This window comes from Rhea americana, unplaced genomic scaffold (genome assembly GCF_003343005.1).
Source record: "Rhea americana isolate MKP2758 unplaced genomic scaffold, rheAme1 scaffold_48, whole genome shotgun sequence".
Lineage (NCBI taxonomy): Eukaryota > Metazoa > Chordata > Aves > Rheiformes > Rheidae > Rhea > Rhea americana.
This window is the reverse complement of record NW_028186623.1, coordinates 791,538-816,573: the sequence shown is the minus strand read 5'-3', so window position 1 is coordinate 816,573 and position 25,036 is coordinate 791,538. Positions and strand designations below refer to the sequence as shown.

At 50.1% G+C, this 25,036-nt stretch overlaps 2 protein-coding genes across 2 annotated transcripts; both read right to left on the bottom strand.

The window, feature by feature from the left end:
* Positions 1 to 4,660: 4,660 nt before the first annotated feature.
* LOC146589077 (transmembrane protein 45B-like) lies at positions 4,661 to 7,668 on the bottom strand. The gene is made up of 5 exons (XM_085316895.1): positions 7,482 to 7,668; positions 6,964 to 7,176; positions 5,959 to 6,143; positions 5,104 to 5,249; positions 4,661 to 4,787 (listed from the first exon to the last, which is right to left on the bottom strand). The coding sequence occupies exons 1-5, from the start codon at positions 7,666 to 7,668 to the stop codon at positions 4,661 to 4,663; spliced, it is 858 nt and encodes a 285-aa protein (XP_085173021.1).
* Positions 7,669 to 16,478: 8,810 nt separating this feature from the next.
* Positions 16,479 to 21,380, bottom strand: LOC146589076 (transmembrane protein 45B-like). Its single transcript, XM_085316894.1, has 5 exons — positions 21,183 to 21,380; positions 20,625 to 20,837; positions 18,893 to 19,077; positions 17,661 to 17,806; positions 16,479 to 16,843 (listed from the first exon to the last, which is right to left on the bottom strand). The coding sequence occupies exons 1-5, from the start codon at positions 21,364 to 21,366 to the stop codon at positions 16,726 to 16,728; spliced, it is 846 nt and encodes a 281-aa protein (XP_085173020.1). The 5' UTR covers positions 21,367 to 21,380; the 3' UTR covers positions 16,479 to 16,725.
* Positions 21,381 to 25,036: the final 3,656 nt, after the last annotated feature.

Here is a 25,036-nt window from a genome sequence, read left to right as displayed (position 1 = left end):
GAGAACCGAGGTGAGCATGGCTGCGCTGATCATCGCGTGCCGGCCAAAACATTTGTACACGAGCTTTGAGCAGCCCTGGCAGTCAGGTATGGAGCGCCMAAATCCCATACCACTTCCACTGTARCAGTACTGAAGTCTACTAGAAAATAAACTGTGCCAGTAGCTCCAGCAAATGAAGAGCAGCCCAGAAAAAGGAGCATTTAGTGTTACCAGGAAAACTTGCACCCTTTTCTTTTTGCAGCCAAACACTCTGTTAACAGGCAGAAGGATTTACACTCAGTCTGAAGGGCTCTAGTATAATTAATAAGGTGGGCCCCCACCTCCTGACCCTCCGCCTATCCCAGGAGAGATATCAGCCTTCCACCCACTAAAGCRTCTATTTTACAGTCTCATTAAACCCACATCACTTCCTTTTAAAATACCTCCTTTTTCCTCAGGGAACGGTCGGCAGTGAGATGCCTCACAGTTGTTCTTCATCCGAGTCGCTGGGGAGGGCRGAGTAGATCCACCTTGAGCTTCCTCTCTCTTCCTCTCAAGTTCCTCTTCAGGCAGCTGGGACACAAATTTTARTGCAGGTGCCGTTTCAAAGAAATGCCAGGGCTAGGGTTTAGCTCTGGCTTGCTCAGTCGCGGGTGTCTGCAAACAGCTGCTTACAAGGACTCACACTGGCTGGCYCTGGCGAGACAGCGGGTAGCGCTCGCCTGGCATTCGGCGGCCGTGAAAACRGCCGGGTTCTTCTGCGCGCTTGCCCTAAGTCTTATCGACGGCTCTACTCTGCCCTGGCCCCTCTGAATTTTCCCTCCTGCCGTAGGCTGAGRACGCCTCCTCCCCTTCGATCTGCTCACCTGGAAGTGCATGCTAAACCACTCGCTTTAAGAGGATTTCTGTCAACCTGAAGGYGCCCTGATGCTATTTAAGGGCATAAAGTTTGCTTGCAACCGAGACGCGCACCTGCCCGGAGCTTCGCTCACCTTCCGAACGTACCGATGCCCAGAGCCGCCGGCTGCGGTACGAGTGGTCGCAGGGCGCCAGAAGCACGCGGTGACGACCACCGTGTCATCGTCGGTCCCGGCTCGGCCCTTTGCGGGGCCACTACAGGACAAGCCGGATCTGCGGAGGACAGAATAACGCCTTAAATGCTGCATCCATCAGCTCATCTGCAAGTCACACGCGTACAGGGTATGCGAGCGTGTAGGGGTTTCTATTGCTGTTCAGCTCGCCCGAGTTGAAAGACAAGAAATAGTTCAAGTTTTACAAACACGCTCTTTCTGGCAAAGAAAAGCGACCTAGAAAATCCAGTTGTCCTCTGAACAGCAATTACACCAAGTTGGGAAACCGAATTTGCTAATTAAATTGAAACAGAGTAGATTTTAGCGGTGCTTTAAGTGCAAATTTCAACTCTTCCTTTACCACGAATCCCCAGCCGTCTCTTGGTAATAACAGTAAAGAGCTCCGCGTGAGCGCGCCAGGTACTCGGCGTTCACAAAGCACTTGAGCCCTCCAGTAGCAGCACCTTTCCATATGGTCTTACTAAGCTTATCCTTCACCGCGCCGAAGCACGCACCACCTTCGGCGGTTCTCCCGAGCATCTTCTGGGTCCGACTCCTCTGGTTCATGCAGGCTAAAAGCTCGTACCTGACATTTGCAGCAGCAAAGGATTTGCRGAAAGGAGAAAAAATATTATCTCCCCTCCAGAGGGGAAACACTTAAGCAAATACCAACTTAAATTTAGCAGCATGCTCCTTCCATACAGTTCAGCCCACACGCGTGTGCCCCTGGGCAGCTCAATGAATTCCCTAGTACAGCAGAGAATATTTGCCATTAAAAATACTGGTCTTAGTCTTTGTGCATGCTAATAGACAGGAAACAACCGTAAAACGCTGCAAGCGTTACCTTAGTTCGCTGGTACCATTTAGTTAAACGTTAACAAGTTGCTGATGTGCAGATCGGCAAGGAGAGGCGACTTCTTTCTGGCCAAGGTACTTCCAGGAGTAGATCGTGGCCCACTGGACGCGACAGACTATGAAAACTGACCCGGGAATGGCACGTCCTGGCAAAAACCTCCTCGCTGCAGCCACCCTGGGATACTGAGGCTGAAAGCACAGAAAGGAACTCCACGAGGAATCAACCTTTTTTTTTCTCCATAAAATGATGATAAYACATCAGCAGAAAGCCTCTTAAACAAACAGTCCTAGGGAATAWATCCTGAGTCTTGAAGACAGGCTCAGAAAGACAGCGCCCTTGTGTTCTAGCTTTATACTCATAGCCTGTGCTCCTAAGTTTACTAGGACATGTAGCCAAGATGACCGGCAAGTCTTCGCTTTGAATGAATTTGTTCAAGGAAAGAAGCGGCAGACACGCTCACCAAAAAAGACCTAGATTTTGAACAGCAAAAACTTCAGTGAGAAAAAGATTTAGCATTACCTAGATAATACTAAGGGKGGAAAGGACAAAGAAAAAAAAAGGAGGAAAAAAATAACATTAGTTGATCAAAGAGTAAAGAGATTTTTTTCACTGCTTCTCAATGAAAGCACAGTAGATAAGGTTGTAGATAGGGTTTTAACCTATGTCTTAAGCTTCCCACTAATAGCAGCTACTCTGTAACAGGTCGACCAGAAGACTCTGCTTCTAGTCCCAGGAGGATTATTAATAACCAGAACACATCATCTCCACGCAACACACTGGGAACTCTTGCTCTTGTGCAGAAGACCCACATCATCACTAGTTAAAGACAACCCTCCTCATCAAATTTCCTGGAGAAATCATTGCTTACAAGTCAGAGCTGGGGGGAGAAGAAGGYGTCCCTAGCTGGACTCAACGTTTGTAAGGTACTACCAACTCGGATACACAGCTGCCCCTCGGGCCCCTGCCTGTCCTAACTGGATCTTTGGGACTGCAAAATAAAATCCCCCACCCTTTGACCTGCCGGCTACAGACTCTCATCAGCTCAGCTCAAGGATGATGCCAAGGCGGCAGTAACAGCGTCAAACATCAGAACTCAAAATGCTATGCTCACCTTCATTTTCATGCTCCTCCCGATCCTTTCTCGGCAGGAACGATAGCTGCCAGCACAGAACACGAGTCTTCTGCCAGCTTTGCTCCAAGGCGAGAAGCTCTGAAGCACTCGCCCTACCTGACACCTCTTGTGGAACTGGGAAGGGCAACCCCTTYGACCCAAGGCAGATTTTTCTTTCCTGCCAACACTTGCTTGGGTTTTGGAGTTGTGCAGACCAACTGTGAAGTGTTTAGAYTGAGCTGCCTCTGCATGCATGAGGGGAGGAGTACAGCAGATGTATTAAAAGCTAATAATGGAGCTGTTCTTGCTCCCTGGTTGCCCAGCCCTGCCCTTGGCAGGACACAAAGTGCAAGCATCTTGAAACGCCTTCCCTTTTTGATGAGCTGTTCTTTTTAATGTCATCTTCTAAAGTAGTCTTTGATCTTGATAGCAGGAAGCATCTCCCTACRCTATTGAGCTGCAAAACAAATGAAAGAACTAAATGAAGCACCAAGGGGTGCAGGGAGGGGAAAGCTATAGACACCGAGTGCAGAGCAGACACCAAAACCTGGAAGGTTTTATTTCCATCTCAGCTCTGGAAGTGGCCAACTCTGGGGAGGAAATAAATTTGTCAGCTGAAAAGAGAAGCTGTACCGGAGCAGAGCTTGCTCCACAGTCCAGTTCTCAGAGACTTAGCAGGAGTGTTTGTGTATGTATGTCCTGCCCAGGCCTACTGAACCGTCACCTAGCTTCAAAGATCTTTCTCTGAGTTTCCAAGAGGGCTGGCAGAGCCACAACACTGAGTAAAGCAAAGTAACTTACAGGATGTTTGCCTCCACGCTAAACCCTGCCAGGCAAATACCCCATCTCCCAGGCACGCCAAAAGCAACCATCTCACATCCCTGTTCATCCRCTCAGCTGCTGACCATCAACATGCAGGACAGCAGCTACCTCCCGCTGCCAAGAAGCCAAACCTCCCATCCTTTCCACCCTGCTAGGAACACAGTCCATTTCTCCAGGCAGCTTTGGTCACATGAAGTCACACACAGTGATCCCTCTAATATTTCATTCACTCCTACATCCCCGAACAGTCTAACCTGGGCATCACCTTCCCCTAGTTTTTTAACTTTAGACATCATACTCAACATCAATCAAGATGGTTTGTTAAAGCACTTTATTAACGATCACATATGCTCTGCTCACTTTAAGCTTTGTGCAAAAAAMCCCCTCCATTCACACCAGCATGAGTGACAGCTACGAAGAGCTTGCTTTGAGGGCTAGCTCATAAGGCAGTTTGGCTCTCATCTACAGAAGCAGAAATGAAGACTCCGCTGTGTTCAGAAACAGCCAGATCAGCCATACCGGTCAGACTCCTCCAGCAAACCGGTCGTGCCGTCCACAGCCTGAGCTGTGTGGCACAGAAAATTAAAACTCTCTCTCCAAGGAGCCTTCTTGGTACATGCTACCRTTAAATGGACACAAGGGAGCTTGCGAGAAGGCGAAGAGTCCTTACATCTCAGTGCTGTGCCTTCTGGGTCCTGCCTCCCACTTCTGATACTCCGTTATCAGGTGTCAGTTTTAACAAGACAAATTAAAAACCTCATCTTAAGAGCTTCAAAACAATGAGAAGAAGTTTCCACTGGAGCAGGAACACCTGCCGCAGCCTCACTTGTCGTCTGAGCCACTCTCTGGCAACAGAGCGCTGCTGGAGCTCTTGCCCTTGCGGATGCACATTCCACAGTCTAGCTCAACATCGATGTCCCCAAATTTCAGCTGGCAGGATTCATTGCAGCTGCAAGAGAGACAGGAATGCCATTTAGGTCACTGGGCACTGATACCTCTGGTCCCAGTCACCAGGCTCRCTCCCAGCCCCTTGGGAACTCTGCTGAGGAGAGCCTGCTGCTCCCTAGACAACAGCCTTCTTCATCATGTCCACACGAGCCCCAGACCAGCCCACACTCTCCTCAGATGCAGAGTTGGTCGTGTTGACCTACCATAGGCTGGACACTAGATTTCCCACAACAGCACTGAGTCTAGCTAGTGCTCTTGCCCACCATGGGTCATGCATGCTGCTAGGAGCAGTCAGGGGCCCTTCTCCCACCACGTACCAGCGAGAGGCCGCAGAGCTGGCTGCCATGACTGCGAGAACAGCGGCGTAGTGCCAGCAGAAGCACATGGTGAGGAACATGAAGTTGCCACGGTCAGTCTGATCCCAGCCTGGTCCTCCCCATGGAGGAGACAGCACAAATCCAATCTGGTCACAGGAGGAAGAGATATTAGGCACAAGCRTGTGTTTGGCTTTACCATAGCCATCTTCACTTTTCCTGCCCTGTTTTTACAACTTTGGACCAGCAGCTGCAGCCAGCTGTGGACCAGAGGCAAAACAATCTCAAGTGACACCCGGACGACTGTCCTCAGCCCCCTCAAATGCATTTATCTCCCCAGACTGTCAAGGACACAGGGGTATCTCAGCAGGAGAGGAATGCTCTGCAGACATGTCTCTCACTCCTAGAGCTCATGGTGCAGTGCAGCATCTGACCCAAATGCTACATTGCAAGGTTATGGGTTTCTTTGCCCTTCTCTCCAGATCCAAAACACAGGTTCTGAGCTGGGTGATTATATGAGAGGATTTAAGCTGTTTATACATCCAGATGTCTCCAGTTACTTAGAGCAAAGAAAAAAAAAAAGAAAAATGTTGGACCTAATAAAAAGATTATAGAGCCATGATTGTCCTCTCCCACCTTCGTGGTGTCTGATTTCCATTTAGCATACAGGCTTGTTCGTGCTGCATGTATTATGAACTCATACCTCCACGATCACAGCTCTAGCATTAAGCCTTCTTTCCTGCTCATACTACTAAAATATTTCATCCAACCTCCAACTTCAAGTCCATCAGACATTCCTTAAAGCATCCCTCTTCTGTTCCCCAGCCCCAAGCCCACTGTTCAGATGGGAGCACTCACCTGCCACAGCCAAGAGCCCTGCAAGAGGAAAGAGCTGGTCCTGAAGAACTCCAGGATGAAGTGATCTCGGATGAACACCTCCAGGAGTGCACAGAGGGCTCCAGCAAAGATGGCTATGGCCAGCAGGGAATGGAGGTGATGATCCAGTGGAGCATCACTGTAGTCATGGGAACAGAAGAGCAAGCCTGCCAAGATTCACACTGCATTAGGAAAAAGATACTTRAGGACTTTTTTTTTTTTWAATCTGAATATCGAGACTATGCCTCAGGTCTTGCTGTAACCTGGCAAACAGGAAGACAATCAGAGTGTCTTCCTGTGTGCATCTGCCCAATGTGGGGGACGCATTTTTTGTGAGTGCACGCCTCCAAAGAAAGCCAGCTGCTTGTCAGCCAAAGACACACAAGTCCTAAGGGCACAAAGGACATCCAACCGTGGCTGGGTTCACGTTGAACGTTTGGAGAGAAACCAGGAATGGAGGCACTTCAGTGAACAGTCAGTGCCATCTCGTGGCTGCACACCCTCATCCTGGCAGTCAGCACAACCACCCCTCTCCTAGCCTCCCTCGAAGGTTGCGTCTCTTTTTCCAGGTCCCAAGACCGTTTGGGTCATCATTTTGGCTGCTGCACACGTGATACTACTAGTACTGTCTTAACTCCACCATTAGTTTTTCTCTGGCACAGAGTGGCAAAACTATCCCTACATAATGCCCGAACCAGGATAAGCTCATAGCAAGGACATGAAATCRTGAGGTTTCCTTCTCAGCAAGATTAATGTCCCAGTCGAGCTGAGACTTGCACAGTTTGAATCCAGCTTTAACTGGACATCAGAAAACARAACAAAACTCATATATAGGTGTGCTCAACCACAATACTGGAGCTGTTGTTCCAAAGTCCACAATAGCGTGCCCTCCAAACGATGAGTCAAAACTGCATGTTACTGTGTCTCTGAAGGCTCTCAAAGACCCCAGTATTTCTTATACGCTCCCAGGTAATAGGTACTACGCACCTTCAATAAGCAGAGCCACGGACARTGAGAAACGATCTATCCCAACGGGAAGCTTGAGTGAGGAATGGGAGATGACTTCCACAATGCCGGAGAGGAGGAAGAACAGGTACATGGTTGTGTAGTGCCAGTGGGTTAGATCTGTCCAGCTGTGGGTGTTCGGACTGTACAGCAGCAGATGGGGACCGGTAGGAACAAACTGCTCGGCCAGAATCCCTAGGCAAGAAGGGCAGAAAGGTCATACTTCTCCTGACACCCAAAGGGAGAAAAGGACAGGTTTACAGGAAAAGGTTTCTTTGAGAAGGGCAAGTCGGAGGGACATTCGTCCAGCATCATCCAAAGGAATCGTAGCAAACTCCCCCTGCACTGAACATGCCGCCAGCATGCCCCCAGGCTGCCCCAGACCCGACACAGCCATTTTGCACCGCAAGCAGCCCCTGGAGAGAGTGAGCAGCTGCAGTGTGGTACTGCTGTCTTGTTCATGCTGGTAGATGTTGGTGCAGAGACTCACCAGTCCTTACCTGCAAGAGCAAAGAATGCTTTGACTGTCCCTTCGAGGACTTCCAGGCGCTGGATGCCATAGCTTGGCTGATTCTCAGCGTTTGCTTTCCGCCTGAGGTACTTCAGAGGGTATTTCACGGACCACCAGAGACCAAAAACGAGGAAGAAGGTGCCCCGGAGGGCATTGCCATTGAAACTTGATGGCATCGGGTTCACTTGCTGCTCACCACGCCTGAAAGGACAAACAGCACCTGGAGATTATCTCTGCAGGAGAGACTTCAGGCCCCTCAGTTGCAAGGTTTTCCCGGGGAGCCACATCCCTGCAGATCCCAGCAGATACTAGCTCTGTCATCTGCTGCAGCAGGGTAATACCAGAGATATGAGGTCACCAAGGAGAAGCTGCCTCCGGATAAGTAGCATGACAGCATTGGACTCTGACAACATACAATCACTAGGACGCCTGTCGGGCCGGAGAAAATGCATCGGCATTCGAGAAAGGATGGCAGCCACGAGTTTTTAGAAGAGGAACTATATCAAATTTGTTGCCAGGAAAAAGCAAACCCTTTTTAAACTAGGTAATTAACATGGTGTGAATCTCACCAGAGCATTCAGCAACCCCAGCTAGTCAAAGCTTTACTAGGCCTTCCAGGTAAGAGAAGTTAACCAGCTAACATGGWGGCATGCGTTTAGCAGAAGTGTCCATCTGTCCTGGGTGCAAGAGCTCAAGGTTCACCACGCACACATGGAGGAGAGAATAGCAGCTTTCCATAACTAGCTTTGTGTTTATTCCACATGACCTTCATGTCACACATGAGCAGTGATCTGACACAAGGAAAAGAAATTTCATCTGCAGAGGCAAGGAGCTCAGAGCCTAGAGGAAGGAAAATCACCTTTGTGCTAAGTCAAACCAGTGCCAGTAGACAGCAAGTGATGAAAAAGAAAGGAGCGGCGTACAGCGGCATGTCAGCTGCTGCATCGGAAGTTAAAATCTGGAAAGGATTTAAGCATATACTCAGGACACTGGAAAAAAAAAGGTGAGAAGGAACAGCAAGCATAGAAACGAAGTAACTCTAGCAGTTAGCAGAGTGGGCTTTTGATGTTACCTTGAGATGATCTTCCTCCCACTGGCCAGGGCCTTTCTGCTTGCCCTTTGCCTACCTGTCTCTAGAGAAGCACTCGCTCTCTCCCTACTGCACAGCCTTTCTGTTCCTTTTCCACAACTTTGATTTACACAGAAGAAAGCATTACTCATCCTCAGAAAAGCTACCACACCAAGGCCAGCTTACATCAGGAATCCCTTGCATCACAAATCACATCCTTACTGTGTTTATAAATACCAAAGGAAATTGCTGAGGCTGGACGAACAACTCCAGCAYGTTCTCCAAGTCCTCCCACACTAGAAAGTAATTAGACGCTGCAAAATTAGGGTAGGATGTGGTGTGGCAAGTGCCTCAGGTAAAGGAGAGCTTTGCAAGGCTTCCCTGGTCACGGTTGAACCGCAGCGCAGGAGTCATTTCACTTTACTCGGACTTTCCCGGCGCAGCCCTGCTGGGACAAGACGCRTGGCGTCTGGATTTGCAGCCTGTCATCATCCATTGCCCCTCCAGGATRCAGGTAACCTGGGCGAGACTGAAGACTGTTTACCCCGAGTAAATAGTCCTTCTCAGGAGGGAAGTCGACTAAACAGCCTTTCAGGGGGACGAAAAATGCTCTGTCCCTGGGGTTTATTCAGGAATCAGTTATGGCTTTCCACTCTATTTCGGATATCTGCATTAGCACAAGATGGYTCGTGCCCCAGGAGGCCCCACATTTTTGCTGATTACAGCCTGGACATTTTGTCCAGGGCAACTATCTCCGTTCCTCAGACATCCACATGCTAAAGCGACTGAAAATAAACACTTCTGAAGTACATTTAACACTGTACAGTTGTGCAGTATACAACCAAATCTGACCATCGTCTTCCAGGGACTTTACCGCAAGGACGAAAGCCTGAAGCTGCAGTTAGGAGTTTAAACCTGATCAAGATACRTAACAGGAATGTTTGTTTTTACATACTTAATTGGAGAAGAGGAGTAGGAGAGCAGGAAGCAGCCTCCCAGGGCCCAGGCGTTGGGAACGAGAACCAGCGTGTTCCACCTGCAGCTCACCTCCAACAGCCACCTTTAACCTAACAATCCACCACCTCTGCGTTCACCGCACGTCCTGCCTTCGTCTTGGTTACCGACAACCCCAAAACCACTCACTCCGTTTCAGAGCTGTCCCTAGGATGTCTTATCCTGACCATTTCCTCCCCCTGTGTGATAGCTTCATTCTAYGCCACAGGGGACCCTGTTGCTTCATAACCGTTCAGCAGCCCAATTCTGCAAGACTTTCGGCAGTTCTCACGCGATCCCTTTGCTTCCCACCGCCAGGACGTGGCTCTTCACCTTCCCTCGGGGTCTGCTCTCTGCTGCAGCAAAGGGGAAGTAAGCGAGGGAAGCCAAGAGATTTACACAGCAACTGCAAAACCATAAGCTGCATGTTTAGCTCTTTGTAGCCATATTTTGTTGCCACACTCGTGTCTAGAGAATATCCTGGGACATCTTGGATGCAGCAGAGATGCCTCAAACTCGCTCTTTGGTCAAGCAGAAGCTTGGCCCTAGCCCACTCAAGAAAAGGCTTCTTTTAAGAAGCAGCCACTGTTTTGCAGAGAAACTAGATGTGTTTCCAAGCAACAGTCCACTTGCATAGCCCTCAGATTGGAGGCTCAGMAAAACAAACCCCTGCACGTACCCACAGCCCCTCAACCAGTCCACCGAGGCCAAACCTGATGCCTCTCACCAGCTGGCTTTTCCTTGCTCCAGAGCTTGAGTACACGCTCACATCATGAGTACAGGATTAAGCTCCAAACGAGCTGCAGCCCTGGAACAGATTGCAGTTGAGGAGAGTCGCTTTGGTTATTTACTTTTTACTGTGAGCTAGCTGGTCTGCCAGAGGACTTGAAATATGGCCCCAGTCAGAAGTTATTACCTAAGCTGCCCTTCTCTCTACGCTGCTTTCAGGCTACGACACTTTTGCTTAATAGTCATAAAGCAACTGCCTTCTCCCCTTAGAGCCCATTGCACTGACTAGTCGCAGCCTYGCTGCGCTCCAAGCTGCTCAGCTCCATCTTTCTGGGAAAGGAGACATTTCTACCCCATTTCCAGCATCTCCCTGGCTCTGCCCCACCAATCACAGCTCCATCACCCATCCAGCAAAACAGCACAACCATCGACTTGGTACGCCCCCACACTGACACAGGGCAGAAGGGAGCTCATGGACACATCAGTATCTCCTACAAACACTCATGGGTGCTCTGATCAGCTGGGCAGGGACAGTGGCATCACCATGGGACAGCAAGGGTCCAGGACAGCCAGCTGCCATTCCTGTCCACCTGCCAAAAAGCTGGTCAGACTGAACGCACAAAGCAAGTTCAGGACCTGGTAGCAGATTTTGGAGAGTCTTCACCCAAATACAAGGGCAGAGGAGAATCCAGAAAGAGGTAAGTTAGCTAATCAGGCAAAACTCTTGCACACACAGTTCTCACTCAACAGCAGAGAACCAAGCCTGCCTGCCCCTGTTCTCCAGGAAACCCTTGCCCACCACAAGGCTCCAGAACCTCATAGCCCCCAAAAGGAAGGTTAAACTAGAGCCACAGAAACACAAACGCTGCACACGATTTCGAGGAGGCTGTCTTCAGCAGGGTCACTTCAACCCATCTAATCACAAGCCATCATTAAAGAAAGCCTCAGTTTCTCAGAAGTCAGGTCTCCTCCTCAGCCCTGCCTCTGCCCATGCTCAGGAAGCCACATCTGGCCCATGCAGATGCTCACCAATGTGCTCCTCTCTATGGGGAAARAAAGGCAGAAGAGGAATTTACCTGCAGCTTCTTCCACTCCAGATGCGAGCAGCAAGGACCAGTTATTACTCAGAAGTGGCAGATAAAGGGAGAAGCGGCGCGGGGAGGTGTCTCCCAGACAGGATGTTTGGAGCCCAGCTTCCTGCAGGCCAGTTCAAAGCCCTCTGAGTCAACTGCCTTTCACAACYAGGGCACCTCGTGCTCGCTATTAAAAAAGGCTCCCAGTGCTCGCCACAAAATCAGGAAGAGCAACTAATTCCTGTTCCCATGGTAACCACATCTATTCAGTTATTAAGTTATTTTTTGGATGACTGGGAAGAGAGCCAAGAAAACACAAGGCTGCAGTATCACCTGGCCTGCCTGGGCTCTGCTGGAGGGAGTGACATCTCTGACCCCRACTGTCACTTACACGATGACTCTTTTATAGGGGCCTGGCCTTGTAAAAGGTGCTTGTATGCAGGAGTTTCACAGCTGGGGGGCTCCCAAACCTGAGCAGAGCTCTTGTGATATCCATCTCCCAACCTGYGGTAGCCAAGAGGAGGAGGAGAAGGATGGCCTCCTCTCCCTTGAAGAAGGGTTGGCACTGTCTCTGCCTTATGGGTTTGCATTGTCTCTGCACGGTTGGTGGCAAGCAATAGYGGGAGGTGGGAAGAAAAGCAAGAAGAGGACGGTGCTGCTGTTAGGCCCTGGCACGGTGCTGGGCTCAGACACCAGTTGCTGCAACCAGACCATTTCTTGAGCCACTCCCAGGCTGCTTTGCCTCCATCAGTGCTTTAGGAGCAACCCCAGTGCCTGTAGGCTAAAGAGGCAGAAATGCAGAAGCACCAGATGAGAGACACACATCCCTTGACCAAGCCTGTTTATGCCAGGGAAGCCACAAGCACAGAGCGACCTCAGGCTGCCAGACCCTCCTTCCCTCCATGTGCGTGGGGCTGAGCACTTGCAAAAGCAAAGTGGGCAGCTCCTGAAACCTAAGGGGAGCCCGCAGGGCACAAGAGCGTAGGAGCTTCCACAGACACACATAGCATCACCCAAACTAAAGCTTCAGCATCTGCAAGGTTCAGCACAAGCCGTGCAACAGCCTCAAAACTGGAGCACTAACAGAAATGCAGCAGTTTCCCTAAGCTCCCAGGGCAGTGCTTCCTTGCAGAAAGCCCCAAAATAATACAGCTGGTAAAGCCTACCTGAACTGTGCAGCACTGGCCAACATTATCTTCAGAAGAAGAGCAACAGCGCTATCAGCAACCCCTTTGCAAGTCAATATGCTCTTCCACAAGCACTGGACAAGTGCACGCTGCTGACCAACCACTTCCCCAAAAGGCAGCTTTGCCCAAATCCACTGCACAAGCAGGGAAAGTCAAGACTTTCGGGAAAGCAGCAGGAGGCAAGGTGGGGAAGAGGGGAGGAAACGAGGACCAGCTGAAGAGCATCAACTCCCAGGCTCAGGTGCTTTTCCTTGCAGAGTTAAAGGGCCAGCAGGGAGTAAAGCATGCAGAGAAAGGTGTCTATGAAATGGTGACTGCCGTTAAAGCACGTGCCTGTCTGCTGCAAGACAGAAAGTGAGAAAAGTCGTAGATGTAAGAAATGGTGTGKGGGGGGGAGGGTTTATTCTTTTAAGCTATTCCTACAATAAAAATGTGAGTGATGGTGTGACCTGTGCTTGGGAACAGTAGCCCAACAGTTGCATACCTGGAACGCTGATGTCAAACCCCCCCAAATCACAGAGTGAGTCAATCACAGTGTCTCTGCGCTAAAACCGCCGCCGGCATGAGTGGATGCAGCTCCGCTGAACGGCACTTACAGTTCCTTAGCTGCAAACTGCCGCTGCGTGGGAGAGTATTATGGGATAACACCCTTACATGCTTGCTCTCCCCTTGGTCCCTGGRAGAGCTGGTGTGGGGCAAGGTGGGGGGAATCTGTTGCCTGACCCACTCCAGCCGCTCTAATGTTCTCCAGCTAACTGTCAAGTCGCATCTGATTTCTTTTTCTTGGCTGTAACTGCAACATCCTCTCCCTGAAGGTTCATCAGCAGCCTTGGTGCTAATGAAAAAATGCGGCAATGTTTGCCTACTTCCTGGGGGTGGTGGGAGGCACAATCTAATTAAAGGTTTGCCAGCAGCTTGAGTTCTGCAGATGGATGGTTGTTAGGGAAGTGCACGGTATTATTATGGCGATTACTAACAYGGGCTTTCATAAACAGGCGACAGAGGAGGTGAAGCAGGTGGCACAAGCATAGGCAGGGCTTGTTCTGCTTCCTACACTATCATTTCAGYCTTACATAAATGTGCCATGAACAACGATGGTGGCAGATCCTATCGCTAGGCAAAAACGTGAAATGAGTCTGTGCCAGAGCCTTTGATGAAGGGCTTGGCATTTTAGCAGGAGGAAGRGGAGGATGCCAGAGTATTTAGCTGCTTTGGGGGCTCTTGTTTGGGTTCTTCTGCAAGGCTGCAGAGGTGAGTCAGCTTCCCTGGGGTTAGTTATCTCTTCAGGACAAACACCGTCTTCTTCCTGCCTTAGATGAGCGGGGTACTTATTCCAGGAGTGTCGACAGCCCCCACACTAGTGCGACGCTGGCCAAAATCATCAGGCTGGCATTGCACGAGACAAAACCACACCRGCCCCAAGGCATCACCCCACGCACGATGTCCTTCAAAGCTGGCTCCTCTTGTAAGCAAGCCATGGGCACGTACAGTAGTATGGTCTGTGCTTGGAAGGCTTAGCACAAAGTTGCAAGATGTTGGCTGATAACTCAATTTGTACTGTGAGAAACCTGGTCCATGCCCACTAGATGATACTAAGGATGTGTCAAATGCAATACTCTTTTTAGGACTGTTTTGGTATGTCTATGGCATAAGAAATAAATGTGAGGATGTCTGGTGGCTTCACCTGGTTGATGTAACTCACTTTCAACAGGTAGCCTCTAGACCCCCTTACCATGCTCCAGCAACTAGCAATTYTCCCATACCTGCTTTAGTGCTTAAGCTGTTTTACAAACTTTTTTAGCTGAAATTAAAATCCTTAATTTTCACCTCAAATCTGGTTCCTCAAAAAGTGACCATCACCCGTATTTTCTTTTCACTGAATYGTAGGCTGCATCTCTGCTTTGCTGACCTTCATCCCTGGGGAAAGAAATGTGCTCCAAAGGAAGAAAACAAATTAACAAGCATTATACTGACAGTCCTAAGATGTTTGCAGGACAAGGGAGTTAATGAGGCAGACAAGAAGCTATTCCAAGCTGTAGGTGCTGCAGAGGGGAAAAGTGTTTTGTGGCCGCACGGTGACAAGGGATAAAGAAAACGCTGGAGGAGATCTCAGAGAGAAGGAAGGCTGTAGCTCGATTAACAGCAGCCAGCCTAGCCCTGAAGAATTAAACAAGCCCCTTCTCACCTTCACGCTCAACTGCAACGGGTGCTTAAAAAAAAAAAAAAAAAAAAAAAAGTCAGCCTTAATCTGTGTCCCCTCAGATGGAAACAGCTTTCGACTCTTTTGGACAAAAAGGAGCAGGATGTGTGCAAGGTGACTGCAACCTTCCCCAGCCTTGAGCACATCCTTGAGCGTTCAGCACCAGCTTTCCCACCGGCTGCTGCCCTCGCGTGGCTGTTTCGTGGGATTGGTGGTATTTACTTTGCAAAGGAGCAGAAATAATTCGTAGCATCGCACAAGGCTGTTCCGCCATTCAGTTAAGCCTGTTTCTCGTCCTGGAGGGACGGAGGTAACTCAGTCTGTCACCTTCCAAGTAAGGTTTTCTTTGCGCATCAACAGTCCGCRAAATGCTCGCCCCGGCGGCTGCGCTAGCGTAAACAGCAGGAGGAATTCATACGGTTTAGAAAAAAACCAATGGCACTCTTGGCAGAGCAAAGATCTGCAAAATTYTTGTTGTATTCATCAGCCACAATTCACGACACTTAATTGCATGGCATTTATGAGACGGATTTACAGAGATATATAGTCTGTTTGCACCAAGCCTGTTTGCACCTCCTGATATGCAGCACTGCAAAATAAATCTGCTCAGTGGTGGAAAGAGGAAATAAAGATACAGGAAAGCTGGCACTCGAGGAAAGCTAGTTAGTCTTTATAGCACTGTTAATCAGCAACAAAGTTCAGACTGTAGGCCCCTCGGCCTTCGTTAGGCTCTTTGCACGAGCAGAGAGGGTGTTAAAACACCAGCTTTGCCTTCCCGGTGTGCAAGCGTACAGCCGCAAATACTCGGCCCTGCTGGCAAACTGCAGCTTTACTGTCAAGTCGTGAACGTAAGCACAAAATCTGCTTCGTCCTCCCCACGGCACAGCTAGCAAGGGGGCTGAATAGCTGCCGATCGTCCTTCCTGCCCGAGGACTTGAGACCAGAACAGCTGCAATTCAGTTTGTGCCGGGGTTTGCTTCATATGTTTTGCCTTCATCCCTATACTCACTGCTGGAACATTTTCCTCCTATCTGGGAAGCGACATTTCCAGTCTCTCTTTGTAACTATTTGTCTGCTAAGGGCAGGCTAAAAACAAACATAATGTGGTCAGCACGTTTTTCTAGCGCCTTGGGCAGCATTAACTTTTCTTTGMAACTTTCCTTGTATGAGCCACAGGAATGATGCTGTCTGTAGGTAAGTCGAGTGATTCTGCCTCTGCTCATAAAAAAAAGGAAACTGCCTGTTTCATATAACTTCCCCCATCTGGGGGTTATTTTCAATAGCAGGCTGCGACACTTTATGAATCTCTGCTGCTTAGTCATACGTCTTACAGGCCTTCAGGCTTTCCAGGTCTGAGGACTGGCTTTGCCCAAGCTATCATTGCACGCTGCATAATTCATCACACTTAAAATTTAAGGATATCAACTCAATGAGGATTTTTATTTCACTTTCTTGTCTTTTTTTAGCCTTTAAGTGAACATAAATTATAAAAAAGCCCTTTAGTTCCAAGCTTTGGTATCAAATTTGCATAGTGCACGATCAGACTTGGACATTGCAAATTCAGTGTAATCTAGCTTTGAACGCGCTTTCGCTCCTCCTCCTTGGGCGGCTCCCTTGGTGCTGAGGTGTCAGCACCCAGCCTCAGCCTGGASGTTGCTCTGACTTCAACCACTGCGGGTCAGACCGTGAGGCGCTTTGAAAATTCGGCTGGCCAAAGGGTGCCGTCCATCGCTATGGAAACACACGGGGGAAACCGCAAGGCAAAGTCATCTTGCAACGCTGAATTTCTGGATTTTGTTGCTAAAAATCATTGCAAATGATGCTTGTTCCAGACGTGTGCTGGCACAGGCAGAGGGTAACCACCATCCACACACCTCAATGGTGGCATCTTTCCTGGTTGTTCTAAAATATAAATATTTACTTCGATTTTTCTTTTAGAAAGCTGATTCTTTAAATATTTGGAAAGTGAGACTGCACCCTTTTCACTCTTCATCGGATCCGTTTAAGAAAGCAGCGTGGGAACTCGTGTCGCATTTTTGCTTCCGAACTCCGAGGCCAATGTATGGTTCTCCACCGATTCTCCTGCACCTCTGAACGCACCTGCAACACAAGAACAATAAATCACAGTTAACCAAGCCCTGGACCTAGTGCCCATCACCAGGTTGCTCAGGGAGGACAAGTGCACTGGTTTGGAGACAGCAGGAATGCACAGAGGGAGAGGAACTACTATAGAGGCTCTAAAATGTTTGGGTTTTTTTTGTTTTTTTTTTGTTTTTTTTTTTTTTTTTTTTTTTTTTTTTTTTTTCTGTACAAAGGCCTTTGCCTGCACAGCCTGCTCTCGTGCCTCAGCAGGCCATGTAGCATCCCTTGGAGGCTTGGAGGCTGTAGGAGCAGCACTGAGATGGGGTGACACCCCCATTCCCTTCCCAACCTCTTGGAAAARCCATGCTGGGGGATGGCAAAGCTTTATAAATCAGAGTGATGTTGCACCTCTAATATGTTAGTGACTGCCGACTGCTTGGAAATCCTTGGAAGAGAGGGGAGAAAGGCCGACCAGGTGTCACCCACTCCTGGYAGCACTCTGATCTCTCTATTGAGTTAAAGCTTGACTTTCACCCAGTGAGGGGAAATAAAAGCGGTATGATTTCCAAGAGCAATTTTGGGGGCCTGGTGATCTGACTTCTCTCTGTTTAATGTGCGTGCCTCTTGCTGATGCTGTTTTGCATCCTGTGCACTCAACAAATAAAACACACGTACTCGTCCCCATACTCTAAAACTTGTCGCAGTCAGAGGTTGCTTATTCAGCTACGAGACTCTGCAGTTCAGGATTGGATATTTAGCACTGTGGATTCACTCCAGACATCCCCRTAGCTTCCTGGCCACCCTGCTTCTGCCCAAATGCATGCCCCAGCCATACCAGTAAGCAAGAGTGTAGTTTATGGTGAGGATGAACACAGCAGCTGCCCAGTGCCAGAAGAAGCACATGGTGAGGAACATGACATTGTTGTGGTCTTTCTCGTCCCACATCGGGCCTCCCCATGGCTGGAACAGCACAATCCCAATCTGCATGGAAGAAGCCATCTGTTATTGTAGGGAGAAGGGAGCGTATTGATCACCTCCGGCACCCTCTGCTCCACCTTTGTAATCACCCTGAGCCACACAGTAACCAAGGAACTTGAGCCCCATGGTTTGTGTACACAGCACTGGACTCACCAGGCCCGAGTTCAGATCTCAGCTTTGCAGTGAGTTTGATGCACAAGCCTAGGCCAGCCGCATATGGTGTTACTGCTTTCCAACCTCACAGGCATATTCTGGAGGCAAACTGGGAGTGGTGAGGTGTGTGAGGAAGTGCTGAGAATGGTCTGGGTGCTTGAACCTGGCACGTCTGGCCTTGCAATGAGCCCTCCTTCCTCACCAAGCCCTCAGCTTGCATGCATCATTGGGACATGAATGAGCTTTGTGRATGGTCATCTCAGAAAGGAGGCAACACCAAGTAAGCCTTCACCTTAGGTCTCTCGTTCCCAACAATATCTGGACATGTTTATCCTTCTGCATTGCAGACACCATCCTATCCTKTAAGAACACCGAATTTATCAGTTTTAAGCTAGCCAGCCCAGATTTTAATCTCCAAATAAAGGCCATAGCAGACCTGGAGCTGAAAAAGAGGAGGCTCATGATTTCTTTTTGGTGGCTTAGTTTTGGGATCCGTTATCTCTGATTAATTTCATTGCTTCCCCATCTATTGCCAAAGCAATCAGATGGCCACATCTTTACTCAGCCATTTCATTGCATGGTGTTGGTTACGTCTTTCCACTAAGCCAGAGGGAGTGCTGCAGAGTGCATTAGACACATTAAGCAATTAGTACTTGGTTGTTAGATACTGTAAAATGTTGCTTGCTCACTGAGAGTACTCTCTTCCCCCTGCCGGGAAGTTGTAAGCCAAGACAAACAGCTATTTCAGCAGTAGCAGTCATCAGACATGACCTACGATAAGTAAATTTTCATGCCGAGTTATGATTTATTTATGAAGTGAGCCTTGCAAAATTATTCTTTAGAGAAAACGGATTGATACGTGATRTACATCTTCTCTTTTCCATTTTGCACCTGCCTCAGCACTCTGCTCYGCAGGAGAAAGGAGGTTTTACTGACCTGCCAGAACCACGTTCCCTGGACAATGGTGACGCCAGCTCTGAACAGCTCCAGGACAATGTTATCACGGAGGAAGACTTCCAGCAGGATGCTGGAGGCCCCTGAAAATATGGCGATGAGCAGCAGGGAGTGGATATGCTGGTCCAGCATGGGGCGGTGAAGGACGTGATAATAGAAGAGAAAACCTGCCAAAATTTGTACCACACTTAGAGGAGCATTAAAGAATCACAGCCACTTCACTCTTGTAGAGTACCTTGGTTCCACCTACATATCAGCCCACTTTACCAGAGCAGAAACATGAGCCCYATGTATATAAAATCAGCAAGCTAAAGGGCAGGGAAGCGAAATGAATTCCTTAAGGTCCGATGGACACRAGCGGCCACAGAGAGCACCCAGCTCTCCTCCGAGTCCTCAGCTTACAGCACACAGCATTGCAAGACCACTCAGTTTTCTGCTGTACATTTTTATTACTGCTAAGCATGTAGCAAAATTGCCTTTTTTACCTCCCTGGTGGAATTTATGGTATGGTAGGGGAGGAAGAAAACCTGCCTGGTCATCCTGGACAGGAGTCTCCATGTGAACAAGGAGACTCCGTGTGGCACCTGTCACTCCAGTTCTCCCAGTCACAGCCTCTAAATCAGCATGGCAAAATGAGAGGCCTTCATTTGCTGGGGACTATCTGGGCAATACTGGCACAAAACGCAGAGGCAAAGGACAGAAAAACAGCACTTTCCTTTCTATATTAGTGCCAGCAACCTCTTCAGATCATCCTCCCTCCCAGTCAGATTCCTGCTGTGTCCTCCTTTTCCAKTACTTAACCTTCACCATTTTCTTGGCAGCTGGAAATCATAGATTTCCTTCTCTTACATACCAGACTTTTTACCTGTTGAATTATCTGTGCCCCTTCTTCAAAGACACTGGGGTGAGGGAAAGGCAAATAACACAAGATACTCCTTGATAAAGAGTTCTCCTGTATAAGCAAGAGCTTCATATCCTAGTGTCCTTTCCTTGCCCTATTCGATCTGAGAGAGGTCTGAAATTGTGGCTCTCAACTTTCAAGGTAGTCTGAAGAGACAGTGATATCCATGATGCGCTCAAGCCAGTGAATAAAGTCCCTTGAATCTGTCACGTGCAAGGCAAGCAGATGAGGATGTTGCTGCCCGCGGTGCAACGGATGGCTCTCTGGGGGAACACGGGGCGCTCAGGCAGCCCTGTGGATGCAAGATGAATGCAGCATCCACTGGCCATTTATCACAGCAAGGAAACTCAGCCYGCTATTTGGTACTGTTTCCTCCCAGAGCCCTTCAACATTATGTTTGCTGTCAAGTATGCCAGCATGCCAGACACGAGCGATGGTCTGGGGGTCTCTCTTGGGAAAGCATTGGCGTGATGTGTCCTGCCTCTGGTTACATGTCCCTCCTTGCATCTGTGCTCAGCTGCTCATCTACTGCTGCACAGAAAGCCATCCAGACTATGGGAACCACCTGAATTTTTCCCTCTGGCTTGTATCTCCAGCCAGGCCCTAGAGAAGATATCTGACGGGCAGAGGGGCCTATTGATGCCTGCACTTCCCATCTTGCTAGAGACAGTCCTCGATAACATCTCAGAACCAAAAGTGTCCTAACTTCAGGGACATTCAAGGAGATAACTTAACCTTGCAAATATTGGTCCCTCTCTGCCTCCCTGTCACACATCCTTCCCCTCAGGAACAAACATGTCACCTTCCACSCACCTTCAACAAACACAGCCACAGAGAGCATGAGGCGATCCAGGCCCAGAGGCACCACCTGGGAGAAATAGGTGAGCACGTCCACCATCCCCGAGAGGCCGTAGAAGAGGTACATGGTGGTGTGCTGCCAGTTCATCAGCTTCACCCAGTCACGCTTCTCCCCACTGTAGAGATACAGGTGTGGGCCGTCGGGGACGAACTGCTCCGCCAGCATCCCTGCACAGGCACATGAGATCATGACATTTTTCTCCTGATGGACTGGTTTACACACAACGATGTGTACTCATTACTACAGGGGATTTCTTAGCCTGAGCACTAATGTTTTGGAGTTAGGGAGAAAGGACTGCCTGTCTTACAGTAGCTCAGCTTGGGGAAAGGTTATCAGACTTGGTTTTCTCACATCAAACTCTCCTAGAGATCAAGACAAAACAAGTATCAAGGACATCTTCCATGTCTGGATCGTTCTCTCTGGAGTATAGAGACAAGGACTATATTGCAATCATCACTACAAGATGAGAAGATACCGGCACACCTACCAGAATAGCCTGGTGTAATCCTTACCTATTAAAGCAAAGGTGATTTTGACTCCCCCTTCAATGGCATCTGCACGCTGGAAACAATAATTTCTGTGGGACTTCTTATTTGCTTTCTGACTGAGATGTCTCAGTGGGTATTTCACCGACCACCAGAGCCCAAAGAGGAGGAAGAAACTGCCTGGAAGTGCATGACCCTTGAAGTTTGCCATCTCTGGTAACTTCTTGGATCTAAAAGGCAAAGAAAAACAATGTCATCCAACAGCCTATGCTGGTGTTTGACATAATGCTGCAAAAGCCTGTGGGTGGGTTTGATCCCTCCCAGGAACAGGATCGTGTGTTTCCTGCCCTTCAGCAAGTATGGGCTGCATCAGAGCAGAGGAAGGGTGGGCTTTGCACGATTAGGGAGGGAAGATCATATACAAGAAAAACAAGGTTTAGGGGGTTAGGAATAAAAAAATAGGAGAGCTTTGTTCAGCTCCTGCAGAAGGACCCGAGCGGCCCCGGGAGCAGATTGCTGTGTCCAGAGAATTTCTAAATTCCTGGAATTCTTTCAGCTCCCGGGGTGGGGAGCTGAAGCGTTTTSTTTAAAACATATCTACACTCGGCTTCAAAACATGCCCCCCAGCGAAAGGCTGTGAAAACAACCGCTTGCTCTCCAAGTCGCCTCTTCCTCCCAGCCCTTCTGCTTTCTCCATCGCCTAACGCGGGGTTTGCACGGCGCGGAGCCTGGGGCTCGCGCCCCCAGGCCGCTCGGCCCTCCCGGGAGCCGCCCCAAAGCCGTACGGCTGCAGGGCGATCTCCTCCCCGGCAGCCCGCGCGCCTCCCTGCCCCTTCGTCCCGGCGCGCGGCCACGCACAGCTCTGCAGCCGGGCCAGCGGACCGGTTTCCAAGGAGAATTAGAGCGATTAAAACCCGGTTGGCTCCTGTTTGCTGGTTTGCTTAATTAGGTGGAGAAACGATTAGGTCTTTGATGTGGTCTCGAGCAATATGTTCAGGGGCCCGTTGTGTCGGGCTGGGCAATTAGGCTGTTTTAATTGATAGCAGAGGCTGTGCTGCAGGTGCCCTCGGGTTCCTCCTCAGGTTAATCCCGTTTCTCTGTGCGCTGYGGTGCAGCTAGCGCCGTGCAGAAACCAACGCTCTCGTGACTTGGATTTGGTCCATCAGAATAGCAAGAAGCCGGGTGGTTTGACGCTAAACCTCGCCCGCAGCGATCCACGCCAAGATATGCTCTTTTCCTGATGTTTCCTGACTTTCGTATAGAGTTTGGTTGGCGGTCGAGGYTGGAAATGGCTTGTTGCTGCCAACCTCGGAGAGCAGAGAGCAGTTGCGGTTGCTTTGTTTGAACCTGCTTGAGGGTCAGTTCATTTTGGTGACACTTAAATCCGTTCTGGCAGAGCGAGGCCCTACGCAGACGTCGTCTCCCACACCCCGCTGCCCCAGGGGCAGGTAAATCGGCGGGTGAGATCAGACCTGTCCAAGCAGCGTCCCCAGCCCGCCTGATCTGAACCGGTTTAAATGAACCACCTAGGCTTGTTTGAAAGCGTTCCTCTCCCATAGGAGCACGTCCCACGCGCAGCGGCGGACGCRGCCTGCTGGCGTCCTGCCGGATTGCACCCGACGCCGGGCTCGCGCCCGTGCAGCCACGGTCCTGCCTCCAAGCCACCACCGAGAAACGTTTCACGCAGGCGCCGGGGCGGCGTTTAGGAGGGAATTTGAGACCGCGGCGGGACGAGCCGTGCACAAACCCACTCTCTTCTGCCGCCTTTGCCAGCAGCTTTGCAGGCGGCTGGTAGCACTGCGAGGCTCTGCCTTGTTGTGCAGCTTGAAGGGAGAGATTTATTGACAGCAGGCGTGTCGGGCCATTAAACACAACATCAACCGCAGTTGCTGTTTCCCAGCCAGGCTAGCACAGTCCGAGGGGTGAACACAATAGCGTCGCCGGAGGAGACGGCCAGGTCTGCCTCGCGCTAAAGGGAGCAGCACGCCCGAGCCAAGGAGGCGGCTGAAAAGCTGGTTTTTGGGTAAACAGTGAACCGCTTCACGTATATATAATAACATAATATTGGGATAATTAAGCAGCTAGCAGAATACCCAGGCGAGACTGTAACGTAGCAAGGTCGTTCTGCATGCAAGTTGTAATTCCAATGTTACAAAGCTATTGCAACAGTATTATATGTCGCATATATTCTTCCACGGACCAGCACCAGCGTTTCTCGGTGTTTAATAGGAACCGAGGGCTTTCCACACGGCGTGGTCAGGTCGTTATTACCTTATTCGGAAAGATYGAAGCGCTTTTGTCTCTTAAACCAAATTCAACCTGCTCCAGTCCGCCCGGCGCCTCAGCCGCTAAATAACCTGCCRGCCGCCCGCGGAGCCTTACCCTGCCCTCGAGAGCCCCGCCGAGCGCCGGGGCCGTTTCGCGGGTCTCCGCTGCCCGCGCCCGGGCGGATTCTCGCTAGCAGGAAGCAGGATGTGCAGCCGCTTATCTGGAATGCGTGACGAGGAGCTCGGTTTCTTTGGCCTCCCTTCCTGCTCAGAAAACGTGCAAAAGGTGCACGCCGGAAAAAACGGCGCTTTCAACCGCGAGCTCCCGCGGAGCGAGCTGGGTGGCTCTGACTTTACCTGCAGTCTACCACATTTGGGGGAAAAACAAGCTCAAGATCCAGCTGATGCCGGCGTTCGTAGCCACAGAGCGCTCTGCCACCCGCTAAAGTTAAAGGGCATCACCAGAAAGTGCGACTTTGCCCAGTTTCTTAACCTGCTCTTTCTCCGTCACCTAATCAGGGCAGCCGATAACGCGCCTGAGTCCCCGCTCGCTTTTAATTAATGCACTTTGCCCCCCGGCGYGTTTATTACGATACCACGCACTACGCTGGCTTAATGATTTACTGTTTCATCTGCTCTTATCACCTTGCAAAGGAGTCCGGTTGTCCTTGTTTCAGAGCTAATTCGCCAAACTGCCCGGCGAGGGGCCCAGACCCGAAGGGAGGACGGTGAGGAACGAGATGGTTTGGARGAACTGGATGTGTTTAACCTCAGAAAGACAACCCCAAGGGCAGATGTGACGACAAGCTCCAAAACCGGAGAGCCGCTCTCCGTCTACACCGCATTCAGGTTCCTCGTGCTCTTCCACTCCTGTCGCTTTGCTGCGGGGGCCACAGATGACCTCCTAGTGGGCAAWTCCTGGGACCTCAGGGCTTTCCAAAGGCCTCATTTGCTTCACCAGATCCTCCGTGATGGTTTTATTGGATCATTGACAATGACCTGGTCAGGGCACTGTTCCTATTTGGAAGTTAAAGACTGAAGTCCCCTATGGGGAACAGCTCACAGCCATCACCCGTGCCATTCGCTTTGCCCTTCGACCTGCACAAATCAGATGGTGAAGGCGAATCCGAGATACCTGGACGTGCTGCGGGGCTTGTGGGGCACGTGGCAGCCTCCCTCCCAGGGGAAACGTTGACTCAGCAAGCAAGCGAGACGTCTCCAGGCGCAGCAACGTCGGCGCCAAGCCTGGGTCTGACGTTGAGCAGGCCACGGAGGGGCACCTCTGGAAGCAGCGCAGCTCTTCCCAGCCCTCTTGAGCTGGTTTTGGCCTCCGCCTGCTGAATCCAGCAGCACAGGAGAGAGCTGAGGGCAGGTCTTAGAGAGCGGCGGTGCTTCAGCCAGAAATGCTCCTCCTCAGCCCGTTTCCGACCCTGCGTGCTCTCCGTTTGCACCGCGTCTCCCCGCGTTCGAACACAACGCAGCCCCCGGCCCAGGTACTCTGCACCACCCCGCTCCGCAGCGGCGAGCATCCATTACCCAGCGYCGTCCCGCTCGTCCGCGAGGACTTGTAATCGCAGGAGCACGTCCATTAACTCCCCTCRGAGCTGGCTCCCT